The sequence below is a fragment of the Haliotis asinina genome, chromosome 4 (assembly GCF_037392515.1).
Source record: "Haliotis asinina isolate JCU_RB_2024 chromosome 4, JCU_Hal_asi_v2, whole genome shotgun sequence".
NCBI classification, from domain to species: domain Eukaryota; kingdom Metazoa; phylum Mollusca; class Gastropoda; order Lepetellida; family Haliotidae; genus Haliotis; species Haliotis asinina.
Window position 1 is genome coordinate 63,497,514 of NC_090283.1, and position 17,995 is coordinate 63,515,508.

The 17,995-nt window shown below is 39.6% G+C and overlaps 1 protein-coding gene across 2 annotated transcripts in view; it reads right to left on the bottom strand.

Annotated features, from left to right (window-relative positions):
• Positions 1-6,944: 6,944 nt before the first annotated feature.
• LOC137281767 (uncharacterized) overlaps positions 6,945-17,995 on the bottom strand; it is a 33,681-nt gene continuing 22,630 nt past the window's right edge. The window contains exons 22-30 of one of the 2 annotated variants that reach the window (XR_010956764.1): positions 16,696-16,799; positions 16,431-16,553; positions 15,176-15,310; positions 13,694-13,882; positions 12,468-12,675; positions 10,880-11,177; positions 9,994-10,193; positions 8,020-8,555; positions 6,945-7,911 (exon numbers count right to left, since the gene is read on the bottom strand). Coding sequence is in view for 1 of the 2 variants with exons in the window: in XM_067813372.1 (XP_067669473.1) it covers positions 8,255-8,555; positions 9,994-10,193; positions 10,880-11,177; positions 12,468-12,675; positions 13,694-13,882; positions 15,176-15,310; positions 16,431-16,553; positions 16,696-16,799 (1,558 nt within the window). In the remaining variant the exon portion in view is untranslated. Of the gene's footprint in view, positions 7,912-7,950; positions 8,556-9,993; positions 10,194-10,879; positions 11,178-12,467; positions 12,676-13,693; positions 13,883-15,175; positions 15,311-16,430; positions 16,554-16,695; positions 16,800-17,995 lie in introns of those variants that run through there. The other variant, XM_067813372.1, reaches the window with a different exon arrangement.

Genomic DNA, 17,995 nt, shown 5'->3' on the forward strand with positions numbered 1-17,995 from the left:
GCAAACCTGTCTACGCCAGGCTAAACAGTGAAAGATGTGGTCGGTGACGTTGTAAACGTCTTGCGAAGTACATGTCTCAAGTCACGCTTGGGAGGCAAAGGTACAGGACATTGCTTAACTCCAGCGGCGAAAGTCAATCGCGTAGCTCGTAATTTATGGCAAATGTAGGGGTAGGATATTAAACTTGTAACCACGTTGTGTAAGGCAAAGGACACCATCTTTAACTTGTGTGACCAGAGCAAAGAAACAGGAACTAAATTCTTGCATTGTTCTTAACGTTAATGACCAGCAAATGGATTTAATTTCCAGTTTTTGGTCTTGAGCTACCCTTGAAAAACATTTAAATAATATTTGTAAGGAAAGGTGAAGTGGGTATAAAGTCGTGCTATAGAATATTTCGCGCATATGACGACATGCAAGAGTGTGTAAGAGTGGCTGCTTGTTCAAGCCCAGGCGTAAACTGGTTTTATAGACGGCTGTTGCAATAAATTATTTATTAATTGAGTAGAAGTCATTTTATTTTTGATATTTTGCAAACATCTTGGAAATCATCTTCAGTTACTTGTGTATATTTTTCTCTGATCTTTCCGACGATTAGGTGTCGAATGACACTTGCATAAGCACCATATATAAGTACAATTTTTAATCTATCCCATAGACAGCCATGTTAAACCTGACTGGTATGTCTAATACATGTTAAAATAGTTGCATTTTTCTTCGGACAACTGAATGGAAAGTATGTGCATATGGTTGAGATAATTTCCCATCTAGTAGTTCAGCATTATCTGCTTTTTGAAAGCAATTTGACCGAAACTAAATTAGTCTTGAAACAGTTAATTAATATGCAAGTGTGTGTGAATTTCACTACTGATGACTCACTTACGGCAAACTACTGTATGTAATTTGTCAACGTTATTTTGTACCCTATCTCCCATGTTCACGCAGGCAGGTCAACGATAATACGATGAATTTGAGAAACACATAACAAAAGCAATTCTACCCCTGTACTCCTTTCAGACCCGTGAAGGTCCGGGGTAGAATAGGCCTTCAGTAACCCATGCTTGCCATAGGTTAGGCGACTAACGGGGTTGGGTAGTCAGGCTCGCTGACTTTGTTGACACACGTCATCGGTTCCCAATTGCGCAGATCGATGCTCATGCTCTTGATCACTGGATTGTCTGGTCCAGACTCGATTATTTACAGACTGCCGCCATATAGAAGGAATATTGCTCAGTGCGGCGTAAAACCATACTCATTCACTACTCCTTCAGTTATTTGTGGACGTACCTACTCATGCGACTTAACATAATCTGGACAACTGAATCGATTGTATTATACTAAACAAGAGCAGACGCCCTTGAGTCTTCGCGATGATCACAGATTTATGAAAGATTGTTCTTGAGATGACTTCCGACTCAAAATTCATGTCTTATTTATTTCCAAGCATTTTGAGTCGGGGGTCATCTCAAATTTACATATATTTTTATTATTATTATTATTATTATTTACACTCGCAAACACACGATAACCAGTAAATTGTTGAATGTCTGAGACGGTCCTTGACCTCTCCATGGCATTATATGAGATTTCCTTTGATTTTTTCATTAATTTTATTTGAGGGTTTGGTGGGGTTTTTTTTGTTTTTTTTTGTTTTTTAGGGGGGAGGGGGGGTGTTGGTGGTGGTGTGTGTCTATGTGTGTGTGGACGTTTGGTCTTTGTGTGTTTGTGTTTGTTTTGTTTTGTTTATTGTTAGTTTTAGTCTTCTCTTTGTAACCAAGAGGTGTTCTAACAACTGTTGGCAGATATCTATTTGAATAGAACTCCGAGTCTTTCAGCAAGTGTGTCACGGTAATACCAATAATATTATAAAGTTATTTGATGAAATTGAATGTAATTAATTAAAATATTATTACATCATTCCAGATATAATTAGTTATAATTATTCCAGTGTTTCAACTGAGGAGGTGTAAGATTACTTGAATGTTATTAATTAAAATAATTACATCATTCCAGATATAATTAGTTATAATTATTCCAGTGTTTCAACTGAGGAGGTGTAAGATTAACGTGATTTAACTGAAGGAAGTAGCAACTAGACGCAGTTAGATTAGTCCCATCAAACATGGAGAGGTGAGAAGAATCAACCATTGCTTTCAAGTGGTAATAGACTATCTGTATAAATAAATTTGTTGTCACTGTTGACTGATTGACGACTTTTGTTTTACGCTGCTTTTGACAGTATTCCAGCAATATCACGACGAGGACAGCCGAAATGGGCTTCACTTATTGTACCGACGTGAGGAATCTAACCCGGGCTTTCGACGTGACGAACGGACGTTTTAACCGCTTTAAATGCCTGATTGATGCCCAAACCAAAGGTCTATGAAAAATAGTGATTTGGAAACGAGGCAGTTTGTTCAAAATATGGGATATACAGAGGTGTCAGCTTCTACGATTTTATCGCAGTCGAAACGAATTTTAACGTCAAACTACGCCAATACGATTCCACTAGAAATCCTATGAAATTTGAATAAAATGCATTAAAATTCGGATATATAGACAAAAAACATATTTTTACAACGATGAAATACATGTACTTCACGTACCTTCCATTCATCATGTTTAATGACATATTTGAACTGGAATGATTGCAAGTAACAAACGTAATTGTAGCAAAGCTGATTTCAATACCTTTGCGATTTGACACATTTAGTTCCTGCGGAAATAATTTAACCACGTGACCGTAATATCATTCATTTTTTTCTCAGAATCCATCACGATTTTGTTTATTTAGTTGACTACGAATTTTATGGTCAAACTACTAATTTTAAACATTGAAACTACTATTTGCAACACTTTGGGATTAGCATCTCTGTACATAAATAACGAAGATACCGATGTTAAAGAAGGGTATTTTCCTGGGACCGGATATTAACTTCTGCGTGGGTCCAATTACATCCATACAGACTTTTTTGACTGTGATATGGAATAAGTTTAACAAGACAGTCCTATGTTACAAAGTCCAACTGAAAATATAGATTAGGTACATATTATGACGGAGTTGTTTACATTAAAATGGACGGATCTAGAAACAGGAGGAACAACTTTTTAAAGAGGGGGAGTTTTTACTAATTTACTGCTTTGTTTTTATTTACTGTACTTTACCGCTTAGCCTTTAGAACGCTTACTCTATGCATTCAGAGCATTGTTATAACTTAATCAAAACAACGAGTGATAACGTAGACACTGTAGTGCCCTGACATCCTGGGTCTGTTTACTGTTTAGGATGAGATTTTTGTTTGTGTTTTTTTCTGTTTATTTGTTAATGAATTGATTTCCCTGCCCCTGAATGAAAAATCTCTGACTTATCCTGACTGACACTCTAGTCCGACGAAATAAGTTTCATGCTCTCACAAGAACTGACAGATTCAGTTCTCCAGTCGAGTCTTTTTCACCGTTCGCTTACAACACCGAAGATGGGTCCGATTCACCATTTTGCCACAATGCGTGAAAATATTCGTGTGTTCCCAGCATTGCAGTGGCACTATTATCTGCTGAACGCTGCTGTAAAAGTCATACTCCCTCCCAACCGGTAGATATAAATAGCAACAGAATTTTTTGTGATATGAGTTGGTTTGCATCGACTAGATCTACAACATAAGTATATGTATCGTCAGTGAATTTGAAAATACCAAATTCATTCACCCGTTAACCTAAAATGTTAAATGGGGACAAACGGTGAATGAACAAACGTGTGTGTTCTACCAAAGATTCTGTCACTATATATTACTGCACTTACCGTGTCGTTTAGGTCGACGTCCTCCCAAGAACGGCACAATATGGATCTGGATATCATGTACACACACGTGCCCAACAAGGTCTTCATAACCCGCAAAACTTAAAAGCAGCGTTTGCAGTTGCTCAAACAAACAGGAGACAAAAGAAATACGGGCCTAAACGGAATGTCATGTCGATTTCTAAACGACTTCTTCGAATTAATTTGACATGCATCGGTACAATTGATGAATTGGTAAGTGACGTCTGCCTCCATCCAAGTCAAGATTACGTGCACATAAAACTCGTGCAACGGAGGCCTGTCCTGATTGGTCAGTTTCGTAACCATGACACCAAGCGATAAACTTGGTGAACACCTGCGTGAAATGTACAACACATCTGACGTGATTTGACATTTGTTTGCACAAGTACCCTCAACAAGGAAGACGGCACTGGCGGCTTTGCAGTGATCTTTATACCGTCACTCGTCAGATTGATTCGCAGCATGAGAACACAACGAGAAACCATTTTCACACCATTTGGTTTTTGCTAGTTCCAATCACTCACGAGAATTTTTAAAATAACTTATGGTTATTTTTCAATACAGTGGATAGCCACACGTGAGCTGCCCAATGCCACAGCATGGAGAATAACATACAACATTTTAAAAAAGACGCAAAAGAATTATTTGACGCGAAATATGTAAGTTTGGGCGCCCTAATAGTAAACAAAAACGTCCCTGGGGAGTATATCCCAATAACCTTTGTACTTCATTATTTTTATTGCAGCCCACTTCTCGGAAACTCAGGGTTCAATCATGTAATGTGTAAACTTTTGGTAGACAGGTTTTGAACATGTTCAAAAGACAATCATCCAGACGTTGATGAATATCCGTGAAATTTAATGGAACAATAACAAAATCATTCTTTGACACGTTTTGACCAGGGCAATGGACAGGGTTAAATAAAACATATGAAGGTGCCAGCTATAGTCTTGTCCAGCCTGGACATTTTGTTTATCTTCATAAATAACTCCCAACTTAAAGTACAAACCTCCTTTAAAGAGGAAAGATCATGAATATGCGATTCTAACGATAGCGAATAATAAACTGACTTCAACGATCGGATAGGGTTCCATTTATCCAATACGCAAATGAATTGTAACAAAACTATCAAAACCCTCTAAATATTGACGATATTGCCCCACTTTATTCAGATCCACAGGCAACAAATAACTGTAAAAATTGTAGGTGTTGCCCACTCAGTAAAATGGATTTGTGAAATATCCCAGAAAAAAATAGACTTTAATTTTCTAAGAATTAACACTCGCTTCTTCAGATATTGATCATGATATAACATGCTACTTTCAATCATCAGCCAAAAGGAAATCAAAAGACAAAGACTTATTTGTACATTTTATACATTTCCCACTTTTTGAAAATAGTCATGTGTGTAAAACATAGGAATACAATTCATTTTCTGGCCACAAGTTGGAAATATGATTTTATGCCATCAACTGAACGAGAAACTAATTGTTAAGTGTTGAGTTTAAAAGTGTCGCCCCACGTATGGTCATGCTGATATGAGACATTATACATTTCACAATCTCATGACATTAACTGTCTTGGAATTCAGGCTTGGTCTTCGCATCGAAGGTTTCTTCGTTTGCACGTGTTTACATTGGCGTCAAGAACTGAAAAAAAAACCACACTTTTAAACCACAGTTCTAACGGTACTGTAAATGCCACGATTGTCAAATGTGCAACGTGAACGTGCCGTTGGCATGTTGCAAGCGGGTAGACGTTATTGACGTCGCAAGAGCAATGGGATGCAGCCGTCGGACTGTCTATGACTTGCGAGGTCGTCTACAACAAACTAGCTGGAACCATTACTAATCACCCAAGGCCGGGTCGTCCACGTCCTACGTCACCTACGTGACAGATTTTCGCCGGCTACACGAACCAGGGCTGAGATGTTTGGAGGTTGACTCTCCTCACAGACCATTCGAAATCGGTTGCAGGCTGCCGATCTCCATTCTCGACGTCCATATTGTGGGCCGATATTGACGCCCTTTCAACGTCAACGTTTCTATGGACCCAGAGAGCCTGGAATCAAGTCGTCTGTAGCGATGAATCCAGGTTTACCCTCAGATTCGCGGACGGCGAATCCCCAGCCACGTGTTCACAAGCATCAGGCAGTCCATGAGGAGACGGTATTTAACAGTGGTGAGTGTGGGGGGCGGCCATACACAATACTGAACTGAGAAATTTCGAATTTTTATTCTTGTGACTAAACACTCTGTATACCCATGTTTGGAACTGATTGTGGCACTGTCAGTGTATCGAGTACATAACATAGATCTCAGCAATGAAATAGTAACAATTTAACATCTTACCATCTCTTGTTCTTCTATAGTGCCCTGAAGAAGGAATGTGAAGTTTCTTTTTTGACTCAGTATATTTAGTTGTTGACTTTAAGTCGTTGTCCCACTTCTGGTCATGTACTTAGTATAGTAGCTGGAAATATCTTAGAATTAAAGAATTAACAATACATTGATTCCAACAAAAAGTTTCACTTTCGTATATGAATATGAAATCTTAAAATTCCTTCATTTGTAGGATATATTTACTTCATTCCGCCTTGCTGTAATACTGGTGAGCATTGTGGGACGTTAGGGTAGCCTAGAGGTTAAAGCGTTCGCTCGTCACACCGAAAACAAAAAAAAACACGGGTTCGATTTCTAAATTGGGTACAATGTGTGAACCCCATTTCTGATATCCCCCGTCATAATATCGCCGCCATATTGCTGGGATACTGCTGAAAACGACGTAAAACCCCACTCACTCACTCACTCACTCGATGGCTATCATCAGGCAAAAGAACACATCAGTATGCACTTGGAAATGTTGAACATGTTTTGCTCTTTGGCACCAAAAGGTATTGGCACGCAGATCCAAATGACGTTGTAGACTCATCTAAAAGGTACATAATGCACCAACTACAAACATATTGTACCACTCGCAAACACAATTGTAATACCCACAATCATAAATGTCTGAGACATAACGTACCACAAACAAACGTACCGTACCATCCACAAACATTAATGTACCACTCTCAAAATCTGATACATAATGTACCAAAAAGAAGGCACATAACACATCTGAGTGAAAAAATAGGATTTTATTTCTGTTAACTGTAAATATGTACACTGTAAACAATAACAACGGATAACAGAGACACGAGATAGCTTTGAACGATGCGTATGTATGAAAGGTGTTACGTCAAGATTATTACGTCGAACTGTTGTAACCGATCGTAACCTGTAAACTTCCTATATACAAACTATGTGATCATCCCAAATGATTCGAAAGATATTCTGTACATCATCTGACAGTATCTACGTATATCGTTCATACGAACACACCATACCAAAGAAATGGTTCATTCTCGGCTCATGGCTCCTTTTTGTCATTTTAGGAATATATACACCGGGAAAAATGAGATGCACCCCTGAGATGAATTATGACATGTAGCCACTAATTTCAACGATAAATCAATATTATGCACAATTAATCAAAACCTAGGTACAAAATGTTAATATTTGTATGATTAATATGCTCAACCAAGAAAGTTAAGGATCAGCCCAATATTAAATATTTAAATATTAGAAGGATCATATAAATGAACAATTAAGTACTTTAATATTGAAAATTGGGGTTATCCTTAACACTATGGTTGAGAAAAAATGAATTATTAGTGGGACAGACCATGTGGATATAGTGGCTTAATGTTAAAACATGTATTGTACGAGGCGTTAGAACACTCAATGTCCTCGTTTGGTCACTCCAGCACAGTGTGTGCATCTTGCGCTTTAACATTTGACGAGGATTAAACTTAACAATAATAAAACATTCAAATAACATACAATTATTGTATGTAAACACACTAATTCAAATGGCACTACGCTAAAATGTCATATGTGCTTTGTAAATACTCATAAGCAAGGTCCTAACAATTAGCAATGACGGAATCGCCAACATACAAATACGTGTCATCAATTTATCAAATTGTAGGAACACACATATTACAGTGAGAAACTCTCTCTCTCTCTCTCTCTCTCTCTCTCTCTCTCTCTCTCTCTCTCTCTCTCTCTCTCTCTCTCTCTCTCTCTCTCTCTCTCTCTCTCTCTCTCTCTCTCTCTCTCTCTCTCTCTCTCTCTCTCTCTCTCTCTCTCTCATCATACTCCAGTTGAGGGTGTTGGGGTTGCCTTGTGGTTAAAGCGTTCGCTCATCACGGGTTCGATTCCACACATGGGTACAGTGTTCTGAAGTCCCCGCCGTAAGATTGCTGGAATATAGCTACAGGCGGCGTAAAACCAAACTCACTCATACACCAAATCTCCCATTTATAACTGCACTAAGTACACCTTTAAGGGTTAAAGAGGATTTCGCTGATATCTTGACCGTTGGCCTATGGAATCAAGTGTTTTCACTCACAACGGCTGTGAAATAGAAAACCCGACAACTGGTCATAGCTTTGAAAGTCACATTCTTTCCTGGAGTAAAGTCAACACCTTCACTATTCAGCCAGGACATGGGTAAAGACTGGGGGTTGTTCCTAGTCTTGCACGTCGAGTAGGCCGTTCCCCCGTATTTATCTGTGAGGGACACGCCTATAAGGTCCCCTGCCCTGACGCTGATCTGCTCTGACGGGTCGATGTCCACCCTCTGGGTCGTGTTATACTCTGTAGTGATCATGTTCTGGCCGACGAACGCATACCTGGAACATACAGTATGGTAAGTGAGGGAGTTGTGTTTAACGCGGGTCTTCCACTTATTGAAATCACGGGGGCTCATCTCGCATAGAAACAGTGTTAGAGAGGTATATAGGTAAAAAGATCCTCCCCTACTACCCTGGTAGTATATAACAGGAAAGGTGTGTGACGACGAAACCAACCCTCCTAAATCGAAGTTAGATTTCACCTTGCATTGATCCAAATTCACTGCTCAGGTCACTTGAATGTCAAGATCATCTATGGCCGCCAAGTGAGTATGATTACCGATCATTTGGGAGCAAATGTCTGCATACTGTCGAGGAATTGATATGTTATGTGGATGTTGCAATAAGGTTTTCGACCCATGGAATTCTGCTGCCGATCGAATGTAGACCTACACAGGTGCTGTCAACTTGCCTGCAACTAATAAACGGATTTAAAAGGTGAGTTTTCGCTGTCGTTCCTCTTGGGTGAACCACGAATTGCGGAGGTAGTTGTTTTCGGTGAGTCGTAGTGTATAACTTTTGAAATAATGATCCTATTGTGACCATTTATAGCTCATATGCTCCACGGGCCTCAGCGGGGACTTAACTATAATTTTCGTGGTGACTAACTTTGTACATGGTAGTTCCCTTTATACAGTACTAGGGTAGGGTCTGTGAGACATGCCCGTGATTAAAATTGTTTACGTTGTTGTTTACGTTGTTGTGCTTTAGCATTGTGACGTCAAAACTGTGCATTATTATGACGTCATATGTCTAGCGGTATTATACTAGTGTAAAATTGCGGTAAAATATTACGCAACTACCCATACGCTGACCACGTGGGTAAGAAATGGTTTCGGGTCATCTCTGTATGACGTCACACGGGCGCGATCCGCAGTGGTTCACGACAGTTTCACACAGCTCTGTTCTATCAAAGGACTACAGCCAGGGGCTGGGGTAACGGACGGTCAACCAGTAAGTCTAGCATGGCAAGATCACATACCTGCTTTTTCATTTAAAGTCACCACTTTGTCACTTTCTATGACCACATTTTTCATTTCTGTCGCAAAACCCATGGTCAAATATCCCACATGTCATGGCCGTATATTTGTCTCAAGACACTAAAACGAATCATGTATTTCTATAAACTCGCTATTTCGAATACTGTTAGTTCATTTGTCCATTGAATATGCTGTTAGCATTGACTAAAAAATTAGTTCAATTTTACGCCGCGTGCAATTTTACAATGTTTCAGAAACAGCGTGCACCTAAATCTTTTAAGAAAGCAAAACGTGAAGCAGGTCTGTCATATTTTCCAATTGCGTGACAAACCAAATGACATTGATTCGGGACATCAAAACTACCATCACAGGTTCCTGGTAAGCACAAGGGACGCAACGCAGGGAATTATGACGACGTTTACCCTTCCCCTGAATGGTCAAGAAATAAGGCGACATACGTGTATCCACTGACAGGTCGCCACACCTGAAGACCGATTCTGCTGACATTGGGCGAAAAGAACTGCCACTGGACCAGAGAGCCATTGACCCGGATCCGGAAGTAAGGGTTGTTTCCGGTATATACGCGGTTAGCAATGGAGATGATGTGGGCGGCAGACTGGACGGGAATTTCATTCGTGCGTGAAAGATATTGGTAGGTCTGAAGAAAAAGAATTTCATTTCAGTTTTACTGCCTTTGTTTGGTTGCAAACTATACAATCAGTAACAATCAAGCTATACATAAAATGTAACCTAAGCATCGAAATACGCAAATGCACCAGTTGAGCCATGGGGACCTCACCACCAATCTCATTAACAATTTTATCCTGAAGCGCTCTCAACAAAAAGTACAGACAAAATATACTTGTGAGGTTAGTTTCATTATACACACAGCCGGACGAAAGAAACATTTGTTTGTTTGTTGTACAGCGCTATGTTCAGCAATATTCCAGCTATCTTTCGTCAGCCTGTAAATAATCGAGTCTGGACAAGACAATACAGTGATCAACATAATGAGCATCAGTTTGGAATACGATGACATGAGTCAACCAATTGCACATCAGCAAGCCGGAACACAAGGTTCAGTTAGTTGCCTCTTCCGACAAGCATGGGATCCTGACCGTCAATAGGCTACAATAAAACAATTTGCCCCTGAGTTTAAACGAAATGAAACAAAGCAACGTTTGGCTTTACTTGTCTGGGGCGCTCTCTGGAAAAAAGATGCCCCAAATTTTCAAAATAGCCAATACATGGGATAGCCAAGTGCTTGCTCAACGCCGCATACAATCACATTCACTTACAAGCTAACCCACTCCTCGATATTCAGTGGTCTGTCCGTTAACTGACCTTATTCACGTAAGCCGTCAAGGAGAAAGTCCTGCACGTAGGACTAGTCCAGTTATAGACCGTGTCCACTTCAAAAAATGCCGCCGTCGTCATGTGTTTGTCCAGAGTGAGGCTGTTCTCTCCTTCCGGGTACCCCTCAACTCCACAAGCATTCCATGTGATCTGTGACGCAATATGACCCGACCAGATACCGATAAGGTCGCCGGGCATCACCTGGATTCTGCTTCCGAGAGGTACGTCAACAACGTTGACCCTGTCGGGTCCGTAGTATACCAAGTTTTGTCCAATAAACTGAAATCTGTAGGAAACGGAATATTCGTAAAAATAAACCATTTCTCTGAGACGCACACGTCTAGCGTCCTTAGTAGACGTAAATTTCATAACGTAATTTTGCTAATACTTCCCACACAAAATATTACTGTTGCGTTAATTTTAAAAGTATTTTTGTTTGCTCGTTTAGCGCCGCACTCTGCAATATGACGACGGCCTTTAAATAAGCCATCTGGATCAGACAATCTACTGATTAGCGTCGTGACCTCCGTTCTCCGCAACAATAGTATAATGGCATGCAATGTCCAATTCTCCGAGCCGGACAAGCCGATCCCGTTATGACAAGCATAGGCTGTCGCAGACAGTACTCCAGATTACTCCGATGTCTGTGTATATATGAGTAATTGCATATTTTGAAGAGTAAGTATCAATTTTATACTCCCACTGCTTTAAAGAATTGAGTAATTTTACACAGAGTTTCTTATCCTTACAGGGTACTTAACTCTTCTAAATTGTCATATTGCCAAACATTTGACAGCAATTTCTAATTACTCAACATGGAAGTCATGTGACTTTTAGAGTAAACTACGACTATAATAGTATATATATATAGGCATCGCCTACCATTAGCTAATGCTGTTGTAGAGTTTGGGCGCCATGAAGCCAATTTAGTTAATTGAGTAATGTACGCAAGGTATTATGAACCTATTGGGTTTTGAGTGTTTCGTATGCGTTTTGTACTCCTAGATTTGTAATTTATTAAATAAATGCGTTTTGAGTAAAATACACAAATACGTGCCTTATCTAGAGCTCTGTGAAGATAATTTCTATCTGGATATTTACTGACGAAAGTAAAGCACAGTGCGTGTTAGTGGCACTTTTTATGATAACGGGTCATAAGTAAATATATACAAGAGCCACTGATGTATTCCTGCTGCATTAAAATGAAGGTAAGGAGGAATTTAGGGGTTTCAGGAATCACCTTGGTTCGTGCATTTTGACATAGTTAGAAGTTCTTGAAAAGGTGGTAATTTAAGGGAATGAATGTGAATGAATAATAAAGATTTTTTGCCAGCCACGCGATATTGTAACATCTACAAAATCGACGCTTCCAACAGGCCAAATAGTATTCGTATAAGAAGTTATAAATATGCATGAAGGTAGGCAAATGTTCAGAAACATTCACTTTATACACTGAATTCTAACATCAAAGTGGACATATTTATCTGATAGTGTGTAGCTATTCATATGATCAACTATCATACTGAAATAGGTGCAGCTGCTAAGGACGGAGTTAGTTTAAATCAATGTTGCTTACTGAAGAGGTCCAATGTCTGGTCGTGGACGCCATATTTGAAGCACAGTACTTCCGGCATCGCGCGTGTAGAATCGCCATTGGATTATCTCGCCTTCTCGTTGTATGCGATGTAAGCTGTTGTTGCCGATGTAAGTGGTGCTGATTTGGCAGATCTGCGTACGCTTGACAATGTCTATGTCGCTGACCGGTGTGACCCGTTCATTTTCATCTGAAGAAAATCAAGACTGATAGTACTTAGTCACGCATTCAAACATTAAGATTTAAGATTTCAAATAGGCTTATTAAAAAAGTGGAATGTTTCTAGGGCATCGGCGCGTCAATTTTATTCATTTGCCATTTGCAAAAAAAATGACTTAACCGCGTCCCAATCATCAGTTTGTCCGGTATAAGAATGAGCGTCTGTAAGATCGAGTGTGACTGAATTTACAAATCATTAACTCATGTTAAATTTCCCAAGCTGTATTTATAACAGAAAAAATATAACTGCGTTCCTCCTTTGTCACTTTTTTCTATCTTAAAATCAAAAACAGTCCTACCGCCTTTTTGAACAAAATATGCCCGAGAAACATTTAACTTTTTAATGCAGCCAAAGTGTTACTGACTACCTGACTATTGAGGATGGGTGAGGTGGTGGTGGCAGCTTGATTATCTATGCATATGCCGTGTCGAACACTGTGTGACTAGTACGATATGAAGGGACATGAACGATGAGCCTTTTGTGGCAGAGACGAGGGATAGATATATGGCCTGGAGGTGCCGTCAAACTATGTACCGTCCACGGTAAGGTGAGAGCAAATGTAAGTTGGGAAAGGTTTCACTTGAAGAAATGTTTGACGAGAGAGGTTTCACTTGAAGAAATGTTTGACGAGAAAGGTTTCACCTGAAGAAGTGTAAGTTGAGGATGATTTCACCTGAAGAAATATAAGATGAGAAAGGTTTCACATGATTCATTGCAATTCGGGAAAGGTTTCCCATGATTTTTTTCCACTGTAAGTCGGGATAGGGAGTTTAGTTTGAAGTCGCTTTTGGAAATATTCCAGCAATATCACGAGTGGTACACTAGAAATGGGCTTCACACATTCTGCCCATGTGTGGATTCGAACCAGGGTCGTCCGAGTGACGACCGAACGCTTTAGACCCCACCGGCCACGTCAGTATCCCCTGCATACACCGACCATTTATTACATAGTTTTTGCAGTATATACAAGAACGAGAAACAGACTTACCAACACAGACTGGTTCTGTCCCTGAGAGCCAACCACTTTCTTCGCATATTCGGCTGAGCTGCCCGCTAACCAAGACGGTTCCCTGTATGCACGTGTACGTGATGACGTCACCACGAGGAATGTACTTGAATGTGACGTCACTGACTGGATTTACGTTCATCGGGGGTGTTGGGACTTTGCAAAATGGCGCTAGAACGGAAGGAAGGTCCTTAAGCTAAGTAAGTGTTACTGATCTAAACGTATGCATGGTTACTTTGAGACAATGACATCTAATCTGGCCTCACATTAGGGCCGGTCGCGAAATCGGAAACACATGTATTTCGCTTTTGGAACAATTATTCAAGCTCCCAGATACAATGAAGTTTCTGGTTAGCACCATTACAACTATAAATCAAAAGTTTAAAACACTCTCTGCATATACTCTTGACAAAAGTAGGGGAACTTCGTTTTTTGTATTTACGATTAAAAATATTTAGGAGATATATCGGAGTCAGTCAATGTTGATATGATATGATTGAATGTTTTGAGAGTGCAACGCCATTTGCACTTCCTTACAGCCATAGTTATTTGGAGTGTAGTCGCTTTCGAAAGATGATTGGTGTATGGCATGTAATTTGCATGTATACGATTTTCATTTTAAAACAAACGACTAGAAACAAACACTAACAAACGTGTGATGCAGGAGATGAGGTAAGTGATTTCTCGACCTTCTCGAAAACAGGTCCAAATCAAGAATGGGACCCCATGCACGTGGTAATAGAGGGAAATGGTGGTGCGTTCATAAGATGTCTGTCCTTGACACGTTTGTCAACGTTTACAATTCCTATCCAAATTGAAAGTTCAGGTTTTCCTGCTTTTTTAAAGAGTATATGTTATGTCTATATATGTGGTTACATCGAAGAATGATTTCGCCATTAACTTGGGGAAACCAAATGCAAACGTTATGCAGATGAATTGCACGAGGATCATGTATCATATTGCTGAAAAGTATGTGCAAATATCGTGTATAAGAACAACTGCGTTTGGGTGTAAATTTTCCTTAAGAATTCGCCAATGTTCACTGATTTTTATCATTTTTTAAACTCATGACAATCTTTTCAACGTTAGAAATGTGTTTTACGATACATCAGATCATGTGTAAACGGCACTTTTAAACAGTATGGAGTATTCTGCAAGATCTAGTATTGAAAAGCTGCCTGAAGTAAGTAGCAACATTTACCCCAGTGAGTGTAAACGTTTAATGGGAAGAATATGTATACGACAAATAATCATCTCCAGACCAGAAAATCAAGTGATCAACAAACGACCATCACTCTGTCGGACAGGATACGATGGATCGATGTCAACAACGATACCGCGCCAGACCACCCGATCCACTTGCGAAAAGATAGGTAGTGTGGACTGTTTCTCCACCATCTCAGCTAGTACAGAAATCTGATAGACAACGGGGGTCAGGTATACATCACTCAACACAGAACTTACTGGTGTATGGCTGACAGAAGCCGCAAGAGAAGGGACACTGGTGGCGGGCAAACTGGGGGTAGTCCCGGCAGACGCGGGGGTTCCTTCTCAGCACAGCATGGCAGTCCCAACGTTGGTTAATACACGCACGTCGACCTAGGGGAAACAACTCCGTTCAGTTTACAATTAAATATACCGCTGTCACAAACAAATAAATTTGCAAAGATTGTTGTAGCGTTGAAGTATCAACTCCGAAATATTTTTTTTTAACATACTGATAATAATCATAATAATAGTAGGATTATTTTCTCGTTATATAGAGTATGAGTTACCTCCCTTGATCAAGTTACGGTACTGCGGTATACTTGCACTTGCAGGACAAACTGAATGGATACATACAATTTTGCTTGTAGTGTCGGATTGACGAGCACGAATGTGATCATACCGCTAAGATTGCTTTAGGCGGATAATTTGAGATCTCGAGAAGTACTTAAATTGATACAACGGTTAGTATAATACGTTTACCGATGCGCCTGTACTTATCAAACTGATTGATGTGCATTCTGTAATAAACAGATCACAGTTTATGTCCCGTGCCATATAACGTTATTGTGTTTTGATAAACGAATGACGTCATCAGACGCTTGTTGATGTTGCGTCCAGGCGTGCAGCCTGCTGTTTTTCACCAGCCGAGGTGCTGCGGCATTTGGTGTTTTGATGTTTCCCTTGAGCTAGTGTGATTTCGTTCTGCTTACAGATCGGGTCACAGTTCAAATCTAACTGAATGAATGCATAATATTTCTCCACTTTGGAACATTTTGAACTTCCCACGTCCAATGTGAGTATAGTTTCAAAGGCTGATGTTACGTCATTCTAAAACGGTTATGCAGGAAGTACAGCAATTTATGAGTGTATATTCTCTTTTCAGGAATTAAGGTTGAAAACTCATAACTGTACTACCAAGTTAAAAGCATCTCGCTGCATTCCGATAAATTTAGCATTAAAATCATGGCCACAGTCATCACCAAAGTACAACGACACTCTGTCAGGTGTCCGTTATGTTATGTTTGTTGTTTAAAGTAGCATGTTCCAGCTATATTGCGGCGGTCTGTAAATAATCATGTCTGCACCAGACAATCTAGAGATCAACAGCATGAGCATCGATCTACTTAACTGGGTTACGATGATATATGTCAGCGAATCTAACCACCCGATCCCGTTATTAGGACAAGCATGCGTTGCTGAATACCCGGATCGTTGCTATACCGATGCTTACTATTGGGAAAATATTTGCACACAAACGGTCGCAAGCCGTCACAATTCTCCTCTCGAATGGTGTTGTCCCGTTCTTCCGGATTTATCATTAAACAAATCTTCGGCGCCTTAATTCTGGGAGCCCCTGAAAAAATACAATTGTCCATCAGAGATACAGTTTCAAGTAAATGATTTTTTCTAAACATTGTCAAACTTGTATGGAGAAAATATTTCAATTTTCGATTTAGCCGATATCTATTCCAGTGAAGGTGAATGTCACAACTTACCACTAGCCCAGTTTGTCAAGGTCAGTTTGGAGCCATCTGTGTTCGTCCAGACGTTCGTAACGTTTTCTCTGCTGGAGCCGAGCCATATCCTCCATAGCTTCTGTCTGCAATAGCATCAGATGTTAGTACCAACATAGGACGATATGATGTATATACTTTACAGAAATGTGAGTGAGTTGGATTGGACGCTGGTTTGATCAGTGCCAGCTGTACATGTGGAGCCTGAAATGATGTCATCTGAGCCGTTGATCTCTTTGATGAAACAATGAGCACGTGTATAAAGTGACTAACCTAGAAACCTAGATTCGCACCGTAATTGGTTCCTAGCATACCAAAGGGGGGCAACTCTGCACAGTGATTGGACCACAAATGCCAACCATAGAAACACGAATACATTATTCATTAGTTTAAATACAATACTTGAGTATGTCATATTTGTACCCTGACATGATACTGCTGTTTTTCCTGGGAAAAAGACTGCTAACATTAAATGGTAAAATAACGATTATCAAGTCACAAATAATACCTTTATTTACACATCTGTTTTCAGCTTTCCACTGCCGGACAAAACCTTCTTTAAATCCCTAAACACAATCTTGTTTAATTTTATTTGGAACTGGAAACGAGATAAAATAAATAGAAGAATGTTGATGAATGATTATTCTGAAGGTCAAGGTTGATGTCGAAGCGTTTTGTAAATATAGTGGAAGCTGTCAAAACCGGCATCTGTCCCATCCAGCTCGTTGTCAACACTGGCATAAAATCTCAGGTCCATTCATGGCTTGTACATTTACCATTAGCTCTACAATCCAGCACATTGTATAAACCGGATTATTTCTTCAGTCCCAATGAGTGCCGAGCTAGACAGATTCTGCTTGATTCTGTACGTGCAACTGAAATGGATTCAACGCCCGACACAAGAAGACAGCTGATGACAACTCTTGGCAAGATGTTCGATGTTAAACCCAGAACACATCGATATCCAGAATTTACCAATGCATCAATTACGAAAGCTATTTAAAGACATCAAGAATATCAAACGGTATCAGTGTGGAACTGGATATGTGTGGTGCCTAATGACTGATTCGGGACTCTTAAAAGAATTCAGTGTTTTGAAATACGACTCACATTAAATGTTAATTTCATTTCTTATTTCAGACAGATAAGTTTCACGCCCAAAACATGGATTAAATTATCAAAATATAACCCGGTTAACAGAACAAAAGAAACATTACAAATTGTAATTGTAAGATTCTGAGGGACATTTTTTATTGTAAATTTATCTATAAATTGATTCGTA